This window comes from Sphaeramia orbicularis, chromosome 13 (genome assembly GCF_902148855.1).
Source record: "Sphaeramia orbicularis chromosome 13, fSphaOr1.1, whole genome shotgun sequence".
NCBI classification, from domain to species: Eukaryota; Metazoa; Chordata; class Actinopteri; order Kurtiformes; family Apogonidae; genus Sphaeramia; species Sphaeramia orbicularis.
Window position 1 is genome coordinate 15,497,917 of NC_043969.1, and position 17,697 is coordinate 15,515,613.

A 17,697-nucleotide genomic window follows, 5' to 3' on the forward strand; every position below is an offset into this window, starting at 1 on the left:
TCATTTCCCTCCCACATTATGTCAAACACATTCACTCACTCACAATGTAATTTTTTTCATACAACTTGCTTTTATTGGCTTGTAAATCTAAGGCACTGCTAAATACATTTGGCTGGGGATTTTCACACAAAGGAATGCATTTTACATCATATGTTAATTTCACTGACAAAAAGTGACCTGTGTAGTTCTGGATCATTTTAAGTAAAGACATTATTTCCACTTCCTTTTTAAGTTCAGGTTAAACTAGGCGCAGTTAAACATGGAATTATTCATGACTCTTTTATGAAAACTCAACATATCTAACCTGAAACTGAAATAAATCTCAGCTCTCATTTTTGTATTTGTTGTCTGTCTCTTCCTGTCTCATATTCACTTTCACCAATCAAAATGTGTCTCTTTTTTTCAGCAGTGATTGCTCCCTGTTTGACTCCTGTCTCCAGTGAAAGTGTTTCATTTCACTAATGCAGAAGTGAAACCAACTCCATTTAAAATGGGAGTCTCGCTGAATACTCCAGGGGCCGTGGGAATAATCAAAACACTGCCAGCACGGAATACACACTTCAGTTAAGAACAAAGGAAATGGAAATCAATGGTAGGATATGCAGATTTTCTTAACAGCATCAACACGCAAATAATCTTTTGTGTGTTTGCCCTGTGCTGCCTTTGCCAGGTTAAAATAACAACTGAGCTGGAAAATATAAAAATGCAGTATGCTGAAGAAAGGGCACAGTATTACACCTACTTAGTTTTGTCTGAAGGTGTTCCAAAGCAATCAATAAAGAATGTATTGCATCGCAGGCAAGGCTGAATTGCCTAAGGCATGGTCATATCTGCACAGCTGTGCGCACAGACCAGCCTCAGGAATTCATTTAAAGCTAAACACTGCATTATTAAAAGCTCTACTTTAAGTTTCATGCGCAGTTGTATTTGTCAGTTTGTCGACACTTGAGAAGTTTGAGGAAGGTCTCTATCTTATGAGTGTCTTTCTTAAAGCAGCTCAGTAAAGTGTAGTCCTTCATGACTGATTCCAGCATCTCTGGCTGCACATCATACTGGAATAAAGCTTGCTCGCTGTAGGTTGCGGTCATCATTTCCTCGCTCAACATCTGCACAGAGGGGGAAAAGTTAAAAGGGTTGAAAGTTAAAGATCTAATATGCAACTAGAAAAGCACTCGGAGAGCACAGACCTCCGCCAAGCGCAAAAATTCCCCACATAATCGGTGATACAAATCCTACATTTATTTTTTAAAATAAAATCTGCCTTCTGGATCAGATCCGGATCAGCCTTTGAAATGTGATAGAGGACCCCATTGTCAATTCCTGAGTTAAATCTCATGAGTTTTGGTCAATAATTAAGCAAGATATTGGGAAACGAAAATTTTGGCCCCATTTACCACAATGTTAATGAAAATTTCAAAGTGATCCAGAATCCAGGATTTCTTCCGGATCACCCCCAAAAGTTAATCATTTCTTCCTTACCTCATTTCCAACAAACCCTGAAAATTTCATCAAAATCTGTCCATAACTTTTTGAGTTATGTTGCACACTAACGGACAGACAAACAAACAGACAGACAAACAAACCCTGGCAAAAACATAACCTCCTTGGCGGAGGTAATAAGGAAAAAAAAGAGTCAAAGTTCTGTTGCTTTCGGTGTGTCCCATCGGACCTTACTTCAGAAGACACATCTACTGTAGTCAGTGGCAAGAGGCAGATCATTATTTGATCCCATTTGAATTATTCGTCTTATCAATTTGAAATATAATTTTGCGCATAAAAAAAATAAATAAATAAATAAAAATCACAGTTTGACATAAAACTGTTTAATTATCAAACTGTGAAAATAAGTAATTAAAAGACACACATTACAGGATATCATCTACTGCACTGCACTACTACACGCTTGTTACTTTATTTATAATTGTTAATACTATTTATGTTATTCAGTCACTTGAACAATTTGATTTTTTTTTTTTTTTTAATCTTCTCATTTTTTTTATTGTATCTCATTCTCATTTCTCATTTCTCATTTCTCATTTTTCTATTGCGTCGTTTACTGTCTTGTGCTGTCGTACATTTGAATTTCCTCCTTAGGGGATCATTCATTCATTCATTCATTATCTGAACCTGCTTTATCCTCACTAGGGTCGCAGGGGTCGCTGGAGCCTATCCCAGCTACTTATAGGAGAAGGGGGGGGGGGGGTTGCACCCTGGACCAAGGTTCTAATAGTTTTGGATTTTTCATTATTTCATTACAGTTGAGTTTTATTTACTTTTGACTTTTTTTTCCTCTAATTCAGTTAGTTTTAATTAGTTTTTAGAGCAGGTTTGCTAGTTTTTATTAATTTTCGTTATTTTCTAAATGCTTAGTTTTAGTTTAGTTTTAGTTTTTTCATATCTTCTATCTTCTCCAAAACCCAGACAGGACTCTGCTGCTTTCTCCCAACTTTAGTCTGCATGTTTCCAGGTAGAGTGGGGACCAGAAGACGACTCTAAACCACAAGAGACGACAAGTGACGGACTGTTAAGTGTCGCATGGTGCCAGCAGCTAAAATTGCTCGAGGGAAATAAATCGATTTCATATCAATCCGACATTGACAAAGACGAAAACGAAGGGAATTTTATCCAGAATTTTTATCCGTTTTAGTTAGTTTTTTAAGCACACAATACAGTTTCAGTTAGTTGTCGTTTTTTTCTTTTAATTATAGTTTTTATTTATTTCAATTAATGAAAATGGTTTTACAATTCTAGTTTTTGTCATTTCGTTAGTTTTCGTTAACAATAATAACCTTGCCCTGAACATGTCGCCAGTTCATCGCAGACATATAGAGACAACCAAATCACTCTCACATTCACACCTATGGGCAATTTAGATTAACTGATTAACCTTTCAGTGCATGTCTTTGGATGGTGGGAGGAAGCTGGAGTACCTGGAGGGAACCCATGCTGTTGAGCCGCATTATGTAATAAATTCCCAGTACGTAATAAAAGTTCAAATGTAATAAGAATGTCACGTCATCTTGTAATAAAGCCACATTATGTAATAAACTGACACATTTTGTAATAATCTACCTCAATGCATTGTGCAGTAAATTTTTTCGCATTATGTAGTAAGTTATTACAATTTGAGAAAGTTATTACAAAATGCACTTGACACATTTTTATTTTCAGGAAAATGTAATGTGCTAAATTAATCTTTAAACTGTGTGGTTAAAATTCTGATTACATTACCTGTAGCTCCTGTGACAAATTTCTTCTAAATTGCTCTGAAATTATATTAATTTGGATTGTTATTACATAATGAACCATGTTATTACATTTTAAAAAAAATAAAAATAAAAATGTGTCAAGTACATTTTGTAATAAAGTTCTCAAATTGTAATAACTTACTACACAATGTGAAAAAATTTACTACACAATGCATGAGGTAGTTTATTACAAAATGCGTCAGTTTATTACATGATGCGGCTTTATTACAAGATGACGTGACATTCTTATTACATTTTAAACTTTTATTACATAATGGGAATTTATGACATAATGCGGCTCAATGCACGCAGACATGGGGAGAACATGCAAACTCCACACAGAAAGGTCTGTTGAGCCGCATTATGTAATAAATTCCCATTATGTAATAAAAGTTCAAAATGTAATAAAAATGTCACGTCATCTTGTAATAAAGCCGCATTATGTAATAAACTGACGCATTTTGTAATAAACTATGTCAACGCATTATGTAGTAAATTTTTTCACATTATGTAGTAAGTTATTACAATTTGAGAAATTTATTACAAAATGCACTTGACACATTTTTATTTAAAAAATGTAATAACATGGTTCATTATGTAATAACAATCCAAATTAATATAATTTCAGAGCAATTTAGAAGAAATTTGTCACAGGAGCTACAGGTAATGTAATCAGAACTTTAACCACACAGTTTAAAGATTAATTGAGCACATTACATTTTCCTGAAAATAAAAATGTGTCAAGTGCATTTTGTAATAAATTTCTCAAATTGTAATAACTTACTACATAATGCGAAAAAATTTACTACATAATGCATTGAGGTAGTTTATTACAAAATGCGTCAGTTTATTACATGATGCGGCTTTATTACAAGATGACGTGACATTCTTATTACATTTTGAACTTTTATTACATAATGGGAATTTATTACATAATGCGGCTCAACAAGGTCCCACCCCCTTCGACTGGCGTTGGAATCGAACCCAGGACCTTCTTGTTGTGAGGTACGAGTGCTATCCACTGCACCACCATGTCAGGATCAATACAGTATATCTTATCTTATCTTATCTTATCTTATCTTATCTTATCTTATCTTATCTTATCTTATCTTATCTTTTCTTAGCTTGTGTCTTCAGGTCTCCACATGATCAGAGATGTAGTGTTTGTCTCCTTGTTTAATCCTTTTTTCACTCATTCTTAAAGAACAAGGTAAAACGTGCCAAGGTAACATTGCTTTTTTTGTTTTGAGAAATGCACTTCACAGGGTGGTTTCACACAAAACTCAGATATTTTACTCAGCTTTTTAAATATTATATGTTATTATTCCAACTGCACATGCATACCGGGTGAATATGTGCAATAATCATAAACACATACAAATACACCCACCTTCCTGATGAGGACCACCACCCCTTGTTCCAGACTGATTAGTTTCTCAGACACCCACTTGGTTTTGTTGAGCAGTACTTCTGGAGCATTGTCGTACTGATCCAGGGTGCTCTGCAGGTAGACCAAAGGCTCGATCCATGACTGCACCAGCATCAGCACAGAGTGGAGCAGCCATTTGTCCTGCAAGGTACGCATTAATAGATAACAGATTCTAAGAAATGATGGGATGAATAAATAAACAAACACACTCCGCTCAGAACCAGACTATAATGACAAGATATAGTAAAAATGCACCACAAAATATTAAATAAATAATATGTATGGCTGAAATCTCTATTTTCCGTGACTTTTTTCCTAGTCAAATAAAGGTAAATACAACAAAAATAAGTAAATATGATGGAGCAACGTGCAGTAAGTGTCATTTACACTGCAGACTTTAATGAGTTTAATATTAGCATGGATTTTGAAACAATATTGTGTAATTTGTAGCTTCAAATGTCACAGGTGAAGCAGTTGAGTCCGCTTAATTTCCCATAAGCAGAGCTGAATCTAAAGTAAGGGCAAAGGACACTATACAATTGCCCATGAAACCATTGAGCAGGTAATAATTCATCAGAAAGGGCAGAAGATACTGACATAAAATGTTATGTGGTATATGCACTTTCAAAAACCACGTTTAGTATAATGGTGATAACATAACTTTCAAACAGCATTTTCTTAGAAATTATCATATCTGCTGGCAGAGCAAGGGTTACCTTACAAAATCACATTAACAAAATTATACTTAACATCCGTCTGCATTAGCTTTTTGCTGAAGCTTTCAGTCTAGTGTATGTACTGACCAAGGTGAGTCTTTGTGGACACCGATTAAAAATATGAACAGTTTTTTTTTTGTTTTTTTTTTTATAGTAACTGTAAAATAATATCACACCTCTTGGCTGCAAACGCAAACCTACACTACAACAGGTGAAATGTTTACACTTAACCAATAAAGACCCAGTGCACTGCAAAAATCAAAATCTTACAAAGTGTATTTTTCTCATTTCTAGTCAAAATATCCCATCACACTTAAAATAAGACATAATCACCTAAAGAGCAACTTTTCAGTGAGATATAAGAACTTATTTTTAGATAATAGATCTTGAAAATGATATTTCGAGAAATCTTACCAAGATAATTTTTTTTTTTTTTTTTGCTAAATTCAAATTCTCTCTATAGATAGATAGATAGATAGATAGATAGATAGATAGATAGATAGATAGATAGATAGATAGATAGCAAAAAAATCTGCCAATGGAACAAGTGAAAATTATCTTGGTAATCTGTTATTATCTTGGTGATTTATTGTCTAAAAATAAGTTATTATATCTCACTTACGAGCTACTCTTTAGGTGATTATGTCTTATTTTTTTCAATCAAGATCTTTTTATTAAAGTTTTCTCAAAATAATACAAGTGCAGTGCTGGATGGTCATCAGAGAAATCCCAAGTAAGCATAGGTGTAAAATTAAACACAACTAGCACCATAGAAAAACAATTAAAAAAAAAAGAAAAAAAAAAAAAAAAAAAAGAAGCAAAGCAGAGCAGACAACAAACTACATAAAATAATCCCTCCTCAGTCATTGCCAGTGCACTAGAAATAATAATAAAGGGTCACTATCATGGCAAAAACCTACGCTAAGGGTAGGTATGGAGTAAGTAGCATTATTAAACTGCACTTAAAAGTCAAGCATTTACAGGGTCTGGAATGTTTTTAGGAAGGGACCCCACACTTTCTGGAATTTCCCATTTGATTGCTGGAGTGAATATCTAATTTTCTCCAGTTTTAAGCAGGACATAATGTCTTCTAACCACTGTGCATGAGTAGGGGGGAAAGCATCCCTCCATCTACACAGGATTGCTCGTCGAGCTAGAAGGTCAGCAAAGGATAAAGTGCGTTGTTTTTCTATAGGTAGCTTCACTACACCTTCCATTACACCAAATAGAGCAGTCAGGGGGTTTGGTTCTAACTTGATGTTTAACAGCTGAGAAAGTGTATGAAAAATTTCAGTCCAGTATTTGTTAAGGCTTGAACAGGACCAGTACATGTGGATAAGAGAAGCTTCTGTATGTTGGCATTTGACACAGTGTGGACTAATATCAGGGTATATGGAAAACAATTTTGCTTTTGAAATATGAGCTCTGTGTACCACCTTAAACTGTATTAAACAATGACGTGCACAGAGGGAGGATGAATTCACCAGTTTGAGTATGGTAGATTATGTCTTATTTTAAGTGTGATGGGATATTTTGACTAGAAATGAGAAAAATACACTTGGTAAAATTTAGATTTTTGCAGTGTGATACTTTTAGCAGTGCCCAATTTTCCCAAAGCAATTTATCACATTTATTATAATATTACCCTCTATATTTTGTTGCTTTTTCTGTGAAAATCAGGTATTTTCCTTCATTTAATTCACTGATCATCTAGAAGTTCATAAAAGCTCAGATTACAGTTGATAGTTATTCTATCAAAAACGGAGAAAACTGAAGAAAAAGTGACCTTTTCAACAAAATATATCATTAACTGAATGTAAAAACAAGTGTTTCCATCCACTGTCATTGATACAACTCCATGGGTTTTACTGGTGAATCAATGTTGTAGAAGATGACGGTGTTTCCACGGAGCCTCTGAACGTCCAAATGGGTCATATCTGATGACCGTGAAAAGATGACAAACTGTGTTTTACAATTATTGACACGGATTGATAGGATTAGTGGATCAGCACTTGAGATGCTTTTGGTCGACGGTGGATATTTGGGTCTTTATGGATTAAATATATGGGCACGCAACTGTTCAGACAGAAGCGAAAAGAAAAAATATCGCAGCATTTTAGCTTCATGTATTAATAGGATTAGTTGATCAACAGGTATTAAACAGTTTACATCAGGGATTGGTTTTGGTCGACAGTGAATGTTTGGGTCTTTATGGGTTAAACTCAGTTATTAAAAAAAAAAAAAAAAAAGGCTGTCATTATTATTGTATTTGGTATTATTGATTTTGCTTTTTTTTCCTTTCCTTTCGTTCTTTATTTTTTCCCTTAACCTTCTTTCTATACTATTATTTAAAACCCCTTACTGATTTCTCATTTTTGTATACTCACCTCTTTTGACCTGTTTACTTATTAGACTGTCAATTTCATTTTCATTCCCTCTTCTGTCTCTACCTGAATATGCCCAACCCGCACAAAATAATCACACACACACACACACACACACACACACACACACACACATGCACACAAACTCACTTTGTAAATAGCCCTCTGTTTGCACCTGTCTTTGTTTTGCTGAATATCTATGAACTATTCTGTCTCGTCTGGTGTCTATGGACTTGTATGTCTTGAAATCTATGAATTAGTATGCTAGAAAAAAAATAAAAAATAAAAAAAAATCAGTTATTATTAGAGTGTGTGACCCTGACACCAGTATTGTCCGCATGCAAACAGCCATGCATTAACACCACATATACACACATCTATTCATCACTGTTAAAATAAATGACAAAGATAAAGAGGACATTCTTGTGCATTCTTGTGCTTACAGATATTTGTTGGATTTCCGTTTTGGAGCTGGGGATAGGTAAGGCTTTGGTGATGCATGTATAGCTCGCTTGGTTCCTCTGGAGACGGAGTGGAAATGGGACGAACATATCCTCCTACAGACCACACAGATATTGAAGAAATACATCGATACATAATGAAACGGATGATATTATGTAAAAATTCAACAAAAACACCGAATAAACATTTCACTACAGTTGTAAACAAACAAGAACTGTCAAAAGGAATAAGTAAGCCACATGACACTTGAGTGGATTTTTCCAGCCAACTATAGTGTCTCACTTAGTTAGAGTAACAAGAACACAAAAAAATGACACCAGCAAAACAACGACAAAAGCTTCAACAGACTCGGCCACTGGAGACAAAGCAGCGGCACATTTTGTTCTTCGGCATGTTCTCATCTGAAGACCCCATGCAGCGCCTTCTCTGTAACAAGCCCAACATCATTCCATTTCAAAGACCATTTTGGATCTCAAGACTCACAGAGAACGGGGATTCAACAGGCTGCAAAACCTGCGCTCCCACTGCTGCGGTATATCATTATCACATTGGTATTACTCCACTGCAGGCCTGATTCTTCAATAAAACATCTTTGGCTCAGAAGAGTGAGAGAAGATTACTTTGAAGCCTGGCAGTGAGGCGATGATCATGTCAGAATCAAAAGCGAATAACACATAGTAGGTAACAAAAAAATGTCAGTGCTTTGGTCCAGTGTGTTATGAAAAAGGCCAACAAAACGTCATTTTGCTGTCACGGTAAAACTCGTTCCAAATGTTCTCGCAACAGTGAAGACATAAATAGTTCGCTGTAGTTTGGGAAAACACAGCTGGTCAACAAGATGATTGAAAAAAGAACACATCATAACATTTTTACTGGATGACTTAGCATAGGGGTGTCAAACTCATTTTCTTTCAGGGGTCACATTCAGCCCAGTTTGACCTCCAGTGGGCCAGACCAGTCAAATAATAGCATAATAGCCTATAAATAATAACAACTCCAAATTTTTTATACACAAAAAATAACATTAAATTATGAAATCATTTACATTTTACAAACTATCCAAACAAAAAAGATGTGATTAACCTGAAAAACTGAAATTTATGAAGAAAAATAATAAGAAATAATAATAATAAAAAAAAAAATAAAAATCAATATTATGCCTCAGCTTATGATTTATACATGAGCATTACAGATCAGATCTACCAAGGCACAAAACAGGCACAATATTGTTAAAATTACACTTATTTTTCCTTAGACAGTTCAGGTTGTTCATATTTGTTCAGGTTATTGACATTTTATTATTAAAGGATATCAGAGTTTAATGTTCTTTGCAATAAATCATAGAGAAGAAATTGGTGTTGCCATTATTTAGAAGCATAATATCATATTATTTTTTTCACATTAAACCAAGAGGAACATTTGGAGTCATTATTTTTAGGTTATTATGTTGTTATTTTTGAGTTCAACACCCTTTGACTGTTAATATCTTCTGCACTTTGCAAATTCATCCCGCGGGCCGGATTGGAACCTTTGGCGGGCCGGCTTTGGCCCGCGGGCCGCATGTTTGACACCTGTGACTTAGCAACTTCTGCACAACAAGCTCATTTTTCACATAACAACGTAACTATTATCAAAGTGGCTCAAAGTGACTACTGACACAGTACTGTGGCACGAAATATCAGTTCGTCTATTACCACAGAGCCAATCAGCGCTCTTGTTATATCAAATCTAGACTGGTAACTTATTACATCCCGAAAAGTACCAAGGCAATCAGATAGCAAATTGGTCAAATTTAAAACTGTGTAGACTTTGCTCACTTAGTAATAAACTGGGCTACAATATGGAAGACTCAAGTTCAATAACTGATTGATGTGGAATTATTATTATTATTATTATTGTTATTTTTATTTTTATTTTTTTCTGAACATTTTCAAACAGGGGGTGGAAGCCGGGACAGGTAAATCTGATATTTATATAAATCAGCCACTGGGACAACGTTTAGAGTGCAGAATTCAATTCACTGAACTGACACAGAACTGAGAAGTCACATGACACACTGCTGCATATAACATGTAGCTCCGCCCACCCTCTCCAGCCTCACTGACTGCACAAAACAAAGAACACCATAAAACAACATATAGAGTATTTAGAACAACAATTCCTTTTCTAAACTATATACTATCACTAATTTGTCATTTCTTCCATCAGTTGCCACAGTACTGTGGTAGCAAAATGCACAAAAGAATGCACTGACATATATGCCATATATCACCACAGTACTGAGGTAGCAAGAGGCTAATGAGTTCATGTAACAGTATCCATGATTGGCTCCAGTACATGAATGAATGAATGAATGTTTTTATTATTGTGTCTTGCATACAAACATGCCCAGCCCTTCCATGGGCTTATAAGACACCATAAATACAAACCAAAGATCAAATACCATACAATAGGCACAGTATATAAACAAAACAAAAACACTGACCAAGGTTATAATAGTTTTGGATTTTTCATTATAGTTTAGTTTTATTTACTTTTGACTTTTTTTTCTCTAATTCAGTTAGTTTTAATTCATCTTTAGAGCAGGTTTACTAGTTTTTATTAGTTTTTGTTTTGTTTTTTCTAAATGCTTAGATTTAGTTTAATTTTAGTATTAATTTTTAGTTTTGTTGTCTCTTTTCTCTTCTTCTCCGTCGTATTCAAATAAATCCCAGACAGGACTCTGCTGCTTTCTCCCAACTTTAGTCTCCATGTTTCCATGTACAGTGGGGACCAGAAGACGACTGGAAACCACAAGTGACGGACTGTCAAATGTCATATGGTGCTGCTAGGTAAAACTGTTAGCGCAAAATAAATCGATTTCGTATCAATCCGACATTGACAAAAAATGAAGGGAATTTTATTCATAATTTTTATAGTTTTAGTTAGTTTTGTAAGCACACAATACAGTTTCAGTTAGTTATCCTTTTTTCTTTTAATTATAGTTTTTATTTATTTCAGTTAACAAAACTGTTTTTTCAATTCTAGTTTTTTTCATTTCGTTAGTTTTCGTTAACGATAATAACCTTGATACTGACCTATTTAAACAAACATATCTGTCGCTTTTTCCAGGCTTTGCAAACAAATAATGCTAATTTAAATAAATTTGAACTAAACAACCATTTCATCTTGTCATCATCAGTGCTCCAGAACAGATCAGGATTTTGGATAAAAATATCATCAAACAAAGAGGCTCTCAGTTCATCATATAGAGGACAATACAAAAGAAAATGTGATTCATTTTCCACTTCCCCCAAATCACACAGTCCACAGTACAAATGCTGACATTTGATTGGTCTGTAGCAATAGACAAACTGATATCTCATGCCACAGTACTGTGGAAGTAGCCATTGCTAATATTTATATATTTTTTCCACAATTTAAAGCTTACAAGTGCCTTTTTTCATTACGACATTTTCCAAATTCAATTCAATTTTATTTATAGAGCCCAATGTCGCAACAAATGCTGAGATACATAAAAAAAAAAAAAAGAAAAAAGAAAAACATGCTCAATGGCTTCAGATGAAAGTATTTCCTCAGAGGTTATGGCATTTCTTTGACTGCAGTTCAGGTACAGACTCTTTTTTCTATAAAAAATCATTTTCTACCATCATGTAATGCTCAGTGTGAAGAGTAATTTATTCAGATTACCCTGAGGCTGCACTGTTGTAATCTGTGGATACAACAGGCCAGCTGAATATTATTTTCCCATACAATGCACAAGTGAAAAAGACCTGTTTTGGGGTAATGTTCAGCGTTACTCACAAACAAAGAACACGATTCTTCAGAGACACGGTAGATGAGCTCTGCATGCTGGATGACTCGGTCCAGGAGTTTCTCTTGGGATATGGAGGGGCAGCGAGAGAGGCCGCCCTGCTCATCTGGACAGTCTAGTGGGATGCATTTAGTAAACAGAACGGGCCAAAGCAATACAGCCCATGCACCCTGGTATTTGACTGCAAACAACCAACACACAGACATAAGAAATGAGCAGAGGTACACAGGGAAATCTGCAGTTCTACAGAAATGCTGCAAAAATTCTGACATTCAGAAAGTTATACATTTGTTTGCATTAACTTTCCATGATTTCCCAAACATATAGCCTCATATTCCGTCTTTGTTAATCAAATATGCTGTGTTACCTGTCATCTTGAGCATTTTTTCAGTTTTTCTTCAACTCTTCCCGCCTTTTGTGTCTTGGTCATTGTGTTCTGTGTTTCTCGTCTTCTTATATATATGTGCCAAACAGGTCATGAATGAAGGAAAAGGTCATTTTGGTGTTGCGTCCTTGTAAAAAGATACTTGTCTTTCCAAAGAAACATTTCTTTTCTCATGAATAACATCATGATGACACCCACAGTCTGGTGTGTCAGCCCTGTCCAAAAACCTTTGTTTAAAGTTAAAAAACATAAATTAAATACGTCTTAACACATAAACACCCATCGCTACTTTTATGACCATTCCCAAACATCTTTTTCTGTAGATTTAACCTTTATTAAGTGATTTATTATAATATTATCCTCTGTATTTTGCATGTTTTCAGTGAAAATCATATGTTTTCCTATATTTAATTTTCTGATCATGTAGATATCCGTAAAAGGTCAGAGTGAATTAATAGGTTATAAAATCAGAAATAGAGAAAACTGAAGAAAAAATAACTTTTACAGCAAATATATTAATAACTGTGTCTCCATCCACTGTCATTGATCCAACTCCATTGGTTTTACTGATGAATTAATGTTGTAGAAGATGATGGTGTTTATCATGCATAAATCCCATCCAAATTTTTATGTATTTATTGTTATTTATTTTTATTCTGTATGTTATATTATCTCTATGTTATTAAAGATGTGTTATTTCTTCTTTTTTATTTATTGTATTATTATTGTGACATAACTACGAATCTATCTATCTATCTATCTATCTATCTATCTATCTATCTATCTATCTATCTATCTATCTATCTATCTATCTATCTATCTATCTATCTATCTATCTATCTATCTATCTATCTATCTATCTACCTACCTACCTACCTACCTACCTACCATAAGGTTCCATCTTTAATGCATATTTGTTTGTCTGATGTTCACATGTTCATATTTGAATGTTTCTGCCAACACAAAGTACATTGTGCCTATTATTTTTTAAATTTATTTTATTTTATTTTTTCAAAATACAACTTGGTTAAATTATTTCAGTGTGTCTATAAGTACTTTTTGAACATTTTGAGCACATTTCAACAAATACCACAATAATGACTAGAAAAGCACTCGAAGAGCGCAGACCTCCACCAAGGCAGATCTGTGCCAACCCCCCCCCCACCCCGATCACCACCAAAATTGTATCATTTGTTCCTTGTGCCAGTATCAACATTTCTTGAAATTTTCATCCAAATCCGTCCATAACTTTTTGAGTTATCTTGCCCACGGACAGACAGACAGACAGACAGACAAACAAACCAGCGCCGGCAAAAACATAACCTCCTTGGCGGCGGTAATAACTGTGATAATTTTGGTCACAATAACAGTGATATCGTTACATCCCTAGATGTAACACTTTTACTGGTTTCTGTTTTATTGCCCTGGCTGTGTAGTGGGTGTGTATAGTGCAGAGTTTCTCAGACTGTGGGGCGGGCCCCCCAGGGGAGGTGTGAAGACTTGCCAGGGGGGGCATGGGATCACTCCTGGGTGTTTTTTTTTTCTTCAGGTTAGCACATGTAGCAGGTAGAACTAATGTTTTAGCGTTGGAGTACCCTGGACCTATTTTAGGGATGCACAACAAACAAATCTACTGCCATGGTGATCTGTCACTAGACTACACAAAGAGTTTAGGTTTGGAGAAAGGACAAGGATTTTACTGCAATGTTTCTGTTTTTACATAGTTTATACAGTTTGCACTTTAATGTTCTGAGATGTGCAGTGGAAATGGGCTCATTGCAGACACTGATATTGTTAAAATCTTTGTTATCAAAATTAGTTTGTTGTTCTAAAAAAACAGTTACTTTATTATCATATTTGTAAGATAATTGCACATTTCCTATTTTAATTTGGAAAAATACTGCCTCAGGGAGTAGTCTGGTTGAGTTTATTTGTATTATTCAAGCAAAAATCTAAGTTATTTTTAATTTGCACAACAAATTATTCAAGGAAAAGCAAAAAATATGTTTACGATATTGATGTTTCTTTCAATAAAAGTTGTAATTGCACCACTGTTGCAATGTTGTTGGGGTTGAGGGGGGCCTGGAGATTTTTTGTCCTCCAAAGGGAGGCCTGATAGAAAAAGATTGAGAACCACTGGTATAGTGCAAAGTGTTAGCTGTTAAAATGATATGCATGTTTTGTGTTTCTTGTCAAGAACAAAAATCAACTAGAAAAGCACAGACCTCCGCCAAGGCAGATCAGTGCCCCCCATTCCCACTCCCCTACCAATCACCACCAAAATTTAATCATTTGTTCTTTGTGCCAGTATAAACATTTCCTGAAATTTTCATCTAAATCCATCCAAAACATTTTGAGTTATCGCTCACACAGACAGACAGACAGACAAACCAACGCCGGCAAAAACATAACCTAATAAAAACTTTGATTCTGAAAAAAGATGACGTGTTTCCATGTTCACTACGGAGCCTCTGAATGTCCACATGTGTCATATCTGATAACCATGAAAAGATGACAAACTACATTTTACATCAATTATTTACATGTTTTGATAGGATTAGTGGATCAGCAGGTATTAAACAGTTTAGATCGGTAGATAATTTTGGTTGGGGTCTTTATGGGTTCATATGTCTTGAATTTTTTTTTTTTTTTTTCCTTATTCGACTTCCATTTATCCACCTGATAATACTGGCCAATAATCCGCAAGACTGAGACTGATTAGATTTATCAAACAAATAGATCAAAAAGGAAATGGGCTGAAACAAATCTCTTTTTAGCTGAGGTCGGTATAATCTAGATTAACCCATGCATGCCAGAAGAAACTGTGGAAAAAAAAACAACAAAAAAAAAAGATAACAGAAGTATAATAGACACAACAAAAAAGGGATGAATAAATGAGAGTCGAGAATCACTGGGATATTTCAAAACTCATCATATTCAATTCAGCTCAGAAAACCATGGGTGTGAGAGAGGCAATACTTCCCCATTTGGAATGTGTTTACAGTCATAGAAGGAGGCACATGTTCAATAGTAATCCAGCATGTCTGGAACAGAACCAGCTAAAGTAGGCAAACGCTCCATTTAGTTATTTTCTTCCTTGCCTTGAATGATCACTGCACTACTTAAGCTCCTACTGGGGGGGGGGGGGCTTATTTCAGGAAAATTTTCAGATTCAACTTTAGCCCTGATTTTCTGATGCAACAAGATGTTCTAAGCACTACTGTGCAATTTTTTTGAAATTTTCATCCAACCCCACCCCACCCCCACCCCGAAAATTACTTCTTCAACCCTGAAAACATTGGGTTTTTGGCAACTTTCAAACCTTCTTCACTTTTGATAAAGTACAGTGTAACAATCTGCTCATGCTGGGCCCTTAAATGTTTTTTGTGAGACATGTCACATCTTCAGAGTACTTTGCACTATAAAAGGTGTAGTGTCAAGGTCAAATTATAGATCAAAGGTCACCCAAATGGTCCAAATACATATTTGGTGGAATTCAGCTGTTAATGTGGGTTCTTCCAAAGGTTGGGCTCAGGTTCTCTCCTCAGAACACATCGACTGACCACAAAAAACTTCCATTCAATAAGACACATTAAACACAACTATTTACTCCATGTATTCTCCATGTAGACATGTCAAAAAGAACAAACAGTAGTTTCACATGACTTTGCCATTTACATGTATATGTCCTGTTGTGGGTGACACAGTGGTGCAGTGGATAGACCTGGTGCCTCACAGACAGAAGGTCCTGGGTTCGATTCCAACACCAGTCCATGGGGGGTGGGATCTTTCTGTGTGAAGTTTGCATGTTCTCCCCGTGTCTGCGTGGATTCTCTCCGGGTACTCTGGCTCCTCCACCATCCAAACACATGCACTGATAGGTTAATGGGTTCATCTAAATTGCCCATGGGTGTGAATGTGAGAGGGATTGTTTGTCTCTATGTGTTCAGTTTGTGATGAACTGGCGAAATGTCCAGGGTGAACCCTGCCGTTGCCTGTAAGTAGCTGGGATAGGCTCCAAGCGACCTTGTGAGGATGAAGCAGGTTCAGAAAATGAATGAAGAGTTAGTGATTCCCACCAAAATGTGTGCTAGTGTTTCTCGCTACACTAATGGCGGCAAATTGAAATGGAATGTACATATTGCAATATTTAGTCTCTAATGTGTCTTTAAAGGGCCAAAGGCCTTGGAGGATCCCACCAGGAAACCAGAGGGAAGAAAACTTAGGACAAATTTGATAAAATGCCGGAATGGTATGAATTCTGGAAAAATTTAAGCATTTTGGTGACCTTTAATCTACAACATGACCTTGACATTGGACTTTTCATCGTACAAAGTACTCTTACGATACAATGTGGCACTAACAAGATCATTAAATGGCCCATCATGAACATATTTATACATTGCACTGGACAAAAGAGTGGAGAAGCTGAGAAAGTTGCGATTTTCAGAGTTAAAAAAGTAATTTTTGGGGTGGGGGGTGTGTGTGGGGGGGGGGGTTGGATGAAAATTTCAAAAAAATTACACAGGAGTGCTTAGAACATCTTGTTGCATCAGAAAATCAGGGCTAATGTGGTATTTGATATTAAGCCCCATCCACCCACCCACTCCTAAGACCTGGCCATGGGTTTTCTGTCCACATTTGTGGACAAGAGTTTCACAACTTTATACAAAAAAAAAAAAAAAAAAAAAAAAAAGAAAAGAAAACTGTCCACCACAAAGGACATTCCATAAAATTTTAAAAGCTGCATCTGAAAAAACTGTTGCATCATGATGTTTCCAATATAGGCACTTATTTAATAAAAAACAAAAAAAGCTTGTACTTTGCTGACATTTCCTGGGTCTTAGGAGGTTAATCTGTATATGAAAACAGGAAAGAAGAAGTGGACCAAGAATGACTAAGGATAAGCAAAGGGCAGATGAGATGGGAAAGTGGCGTCTGACTGGTGTCACCTTACTGAACTCTACGTCACAGATGTGGTTCTTATTCACACATTCAACACCTCTGAAGCCTGGAGTCATGTATGTTAACCTGTTTCATATTAAACAGCTCTCCTTGGTCCTTTTGTACTCTGTTAACAGGATGGCAAATATCCTTTTTCTTATACTCAATTTGTTAAATCATGCAGGGAATTTATTCCTCAAAGACATAAACAGCCGCCAACGACCAGAAGCATCTACTGATGTAAGATGTGTAATAACTTAAGAACCTTGAAAAGATTTCTTCTTCTTTTTTGTCAGACAGATGGAAAAAAAGTTA

At 35.5% G+C, this 17,697-nt stretch overlaps 1 protein-coding gene across 1 annotated transcript; it reads right to left on the reverse strand.

The window, feature by feature from the left end:
- Nucleotides 1-911: 911 nt before the first annotated feature.
- Nucleotides 912-16,822, reverse strand: smtla (somatolactin alpha). Its single transcript, XM_030152544.1, has 5 exons — nucleotides 16,746-16,822; nucleotides 12,044-12,176; nucleotides 8,221-8,334; nucleotides 4,639-4,818; nucleotides 912-1,106 (listed from the first exon to the last, which is right to left on the reverse strand). The coding sequence occupies exons 1-5, from the start codon at nucleotides 16,820-16,822 to the stop codon at nucleotides 912-914; spliced, it is 699 nt and encodes a 232-aa protein (XP_030008404.1).
- Nucleotides 16,823-17,697: the final 875 nt, after the last annotated feature.

What these genes read in the sequence shown, in the direction of transcription:
- smtla (XM_030152544.1), bottom strand. Translation starts at nt 16,822, where the DNA reads ATGGGCCATTTAATGATCTTGTTAGTGCCACATTGTATCGTAAGAGTA. An exon ending in ATGAAAAGTCCAATGTCAAG is followed by an intron (nt 12,177 to 16,745) that starts GTCATGTTGTAG and finishes TACTAAATGCAT; the next exon opens with CCCACTAGACTGTCCAGATG. An exon ending in TGGTGGTCCTCATCAGGAAG is followed by an intron (nt 1,107 to 4,638) that starts GTGGGTGTATTT and finishes CCCTCTGTGCAG; the next exon opens with ATGTTGAGCGAGGAAATGAT.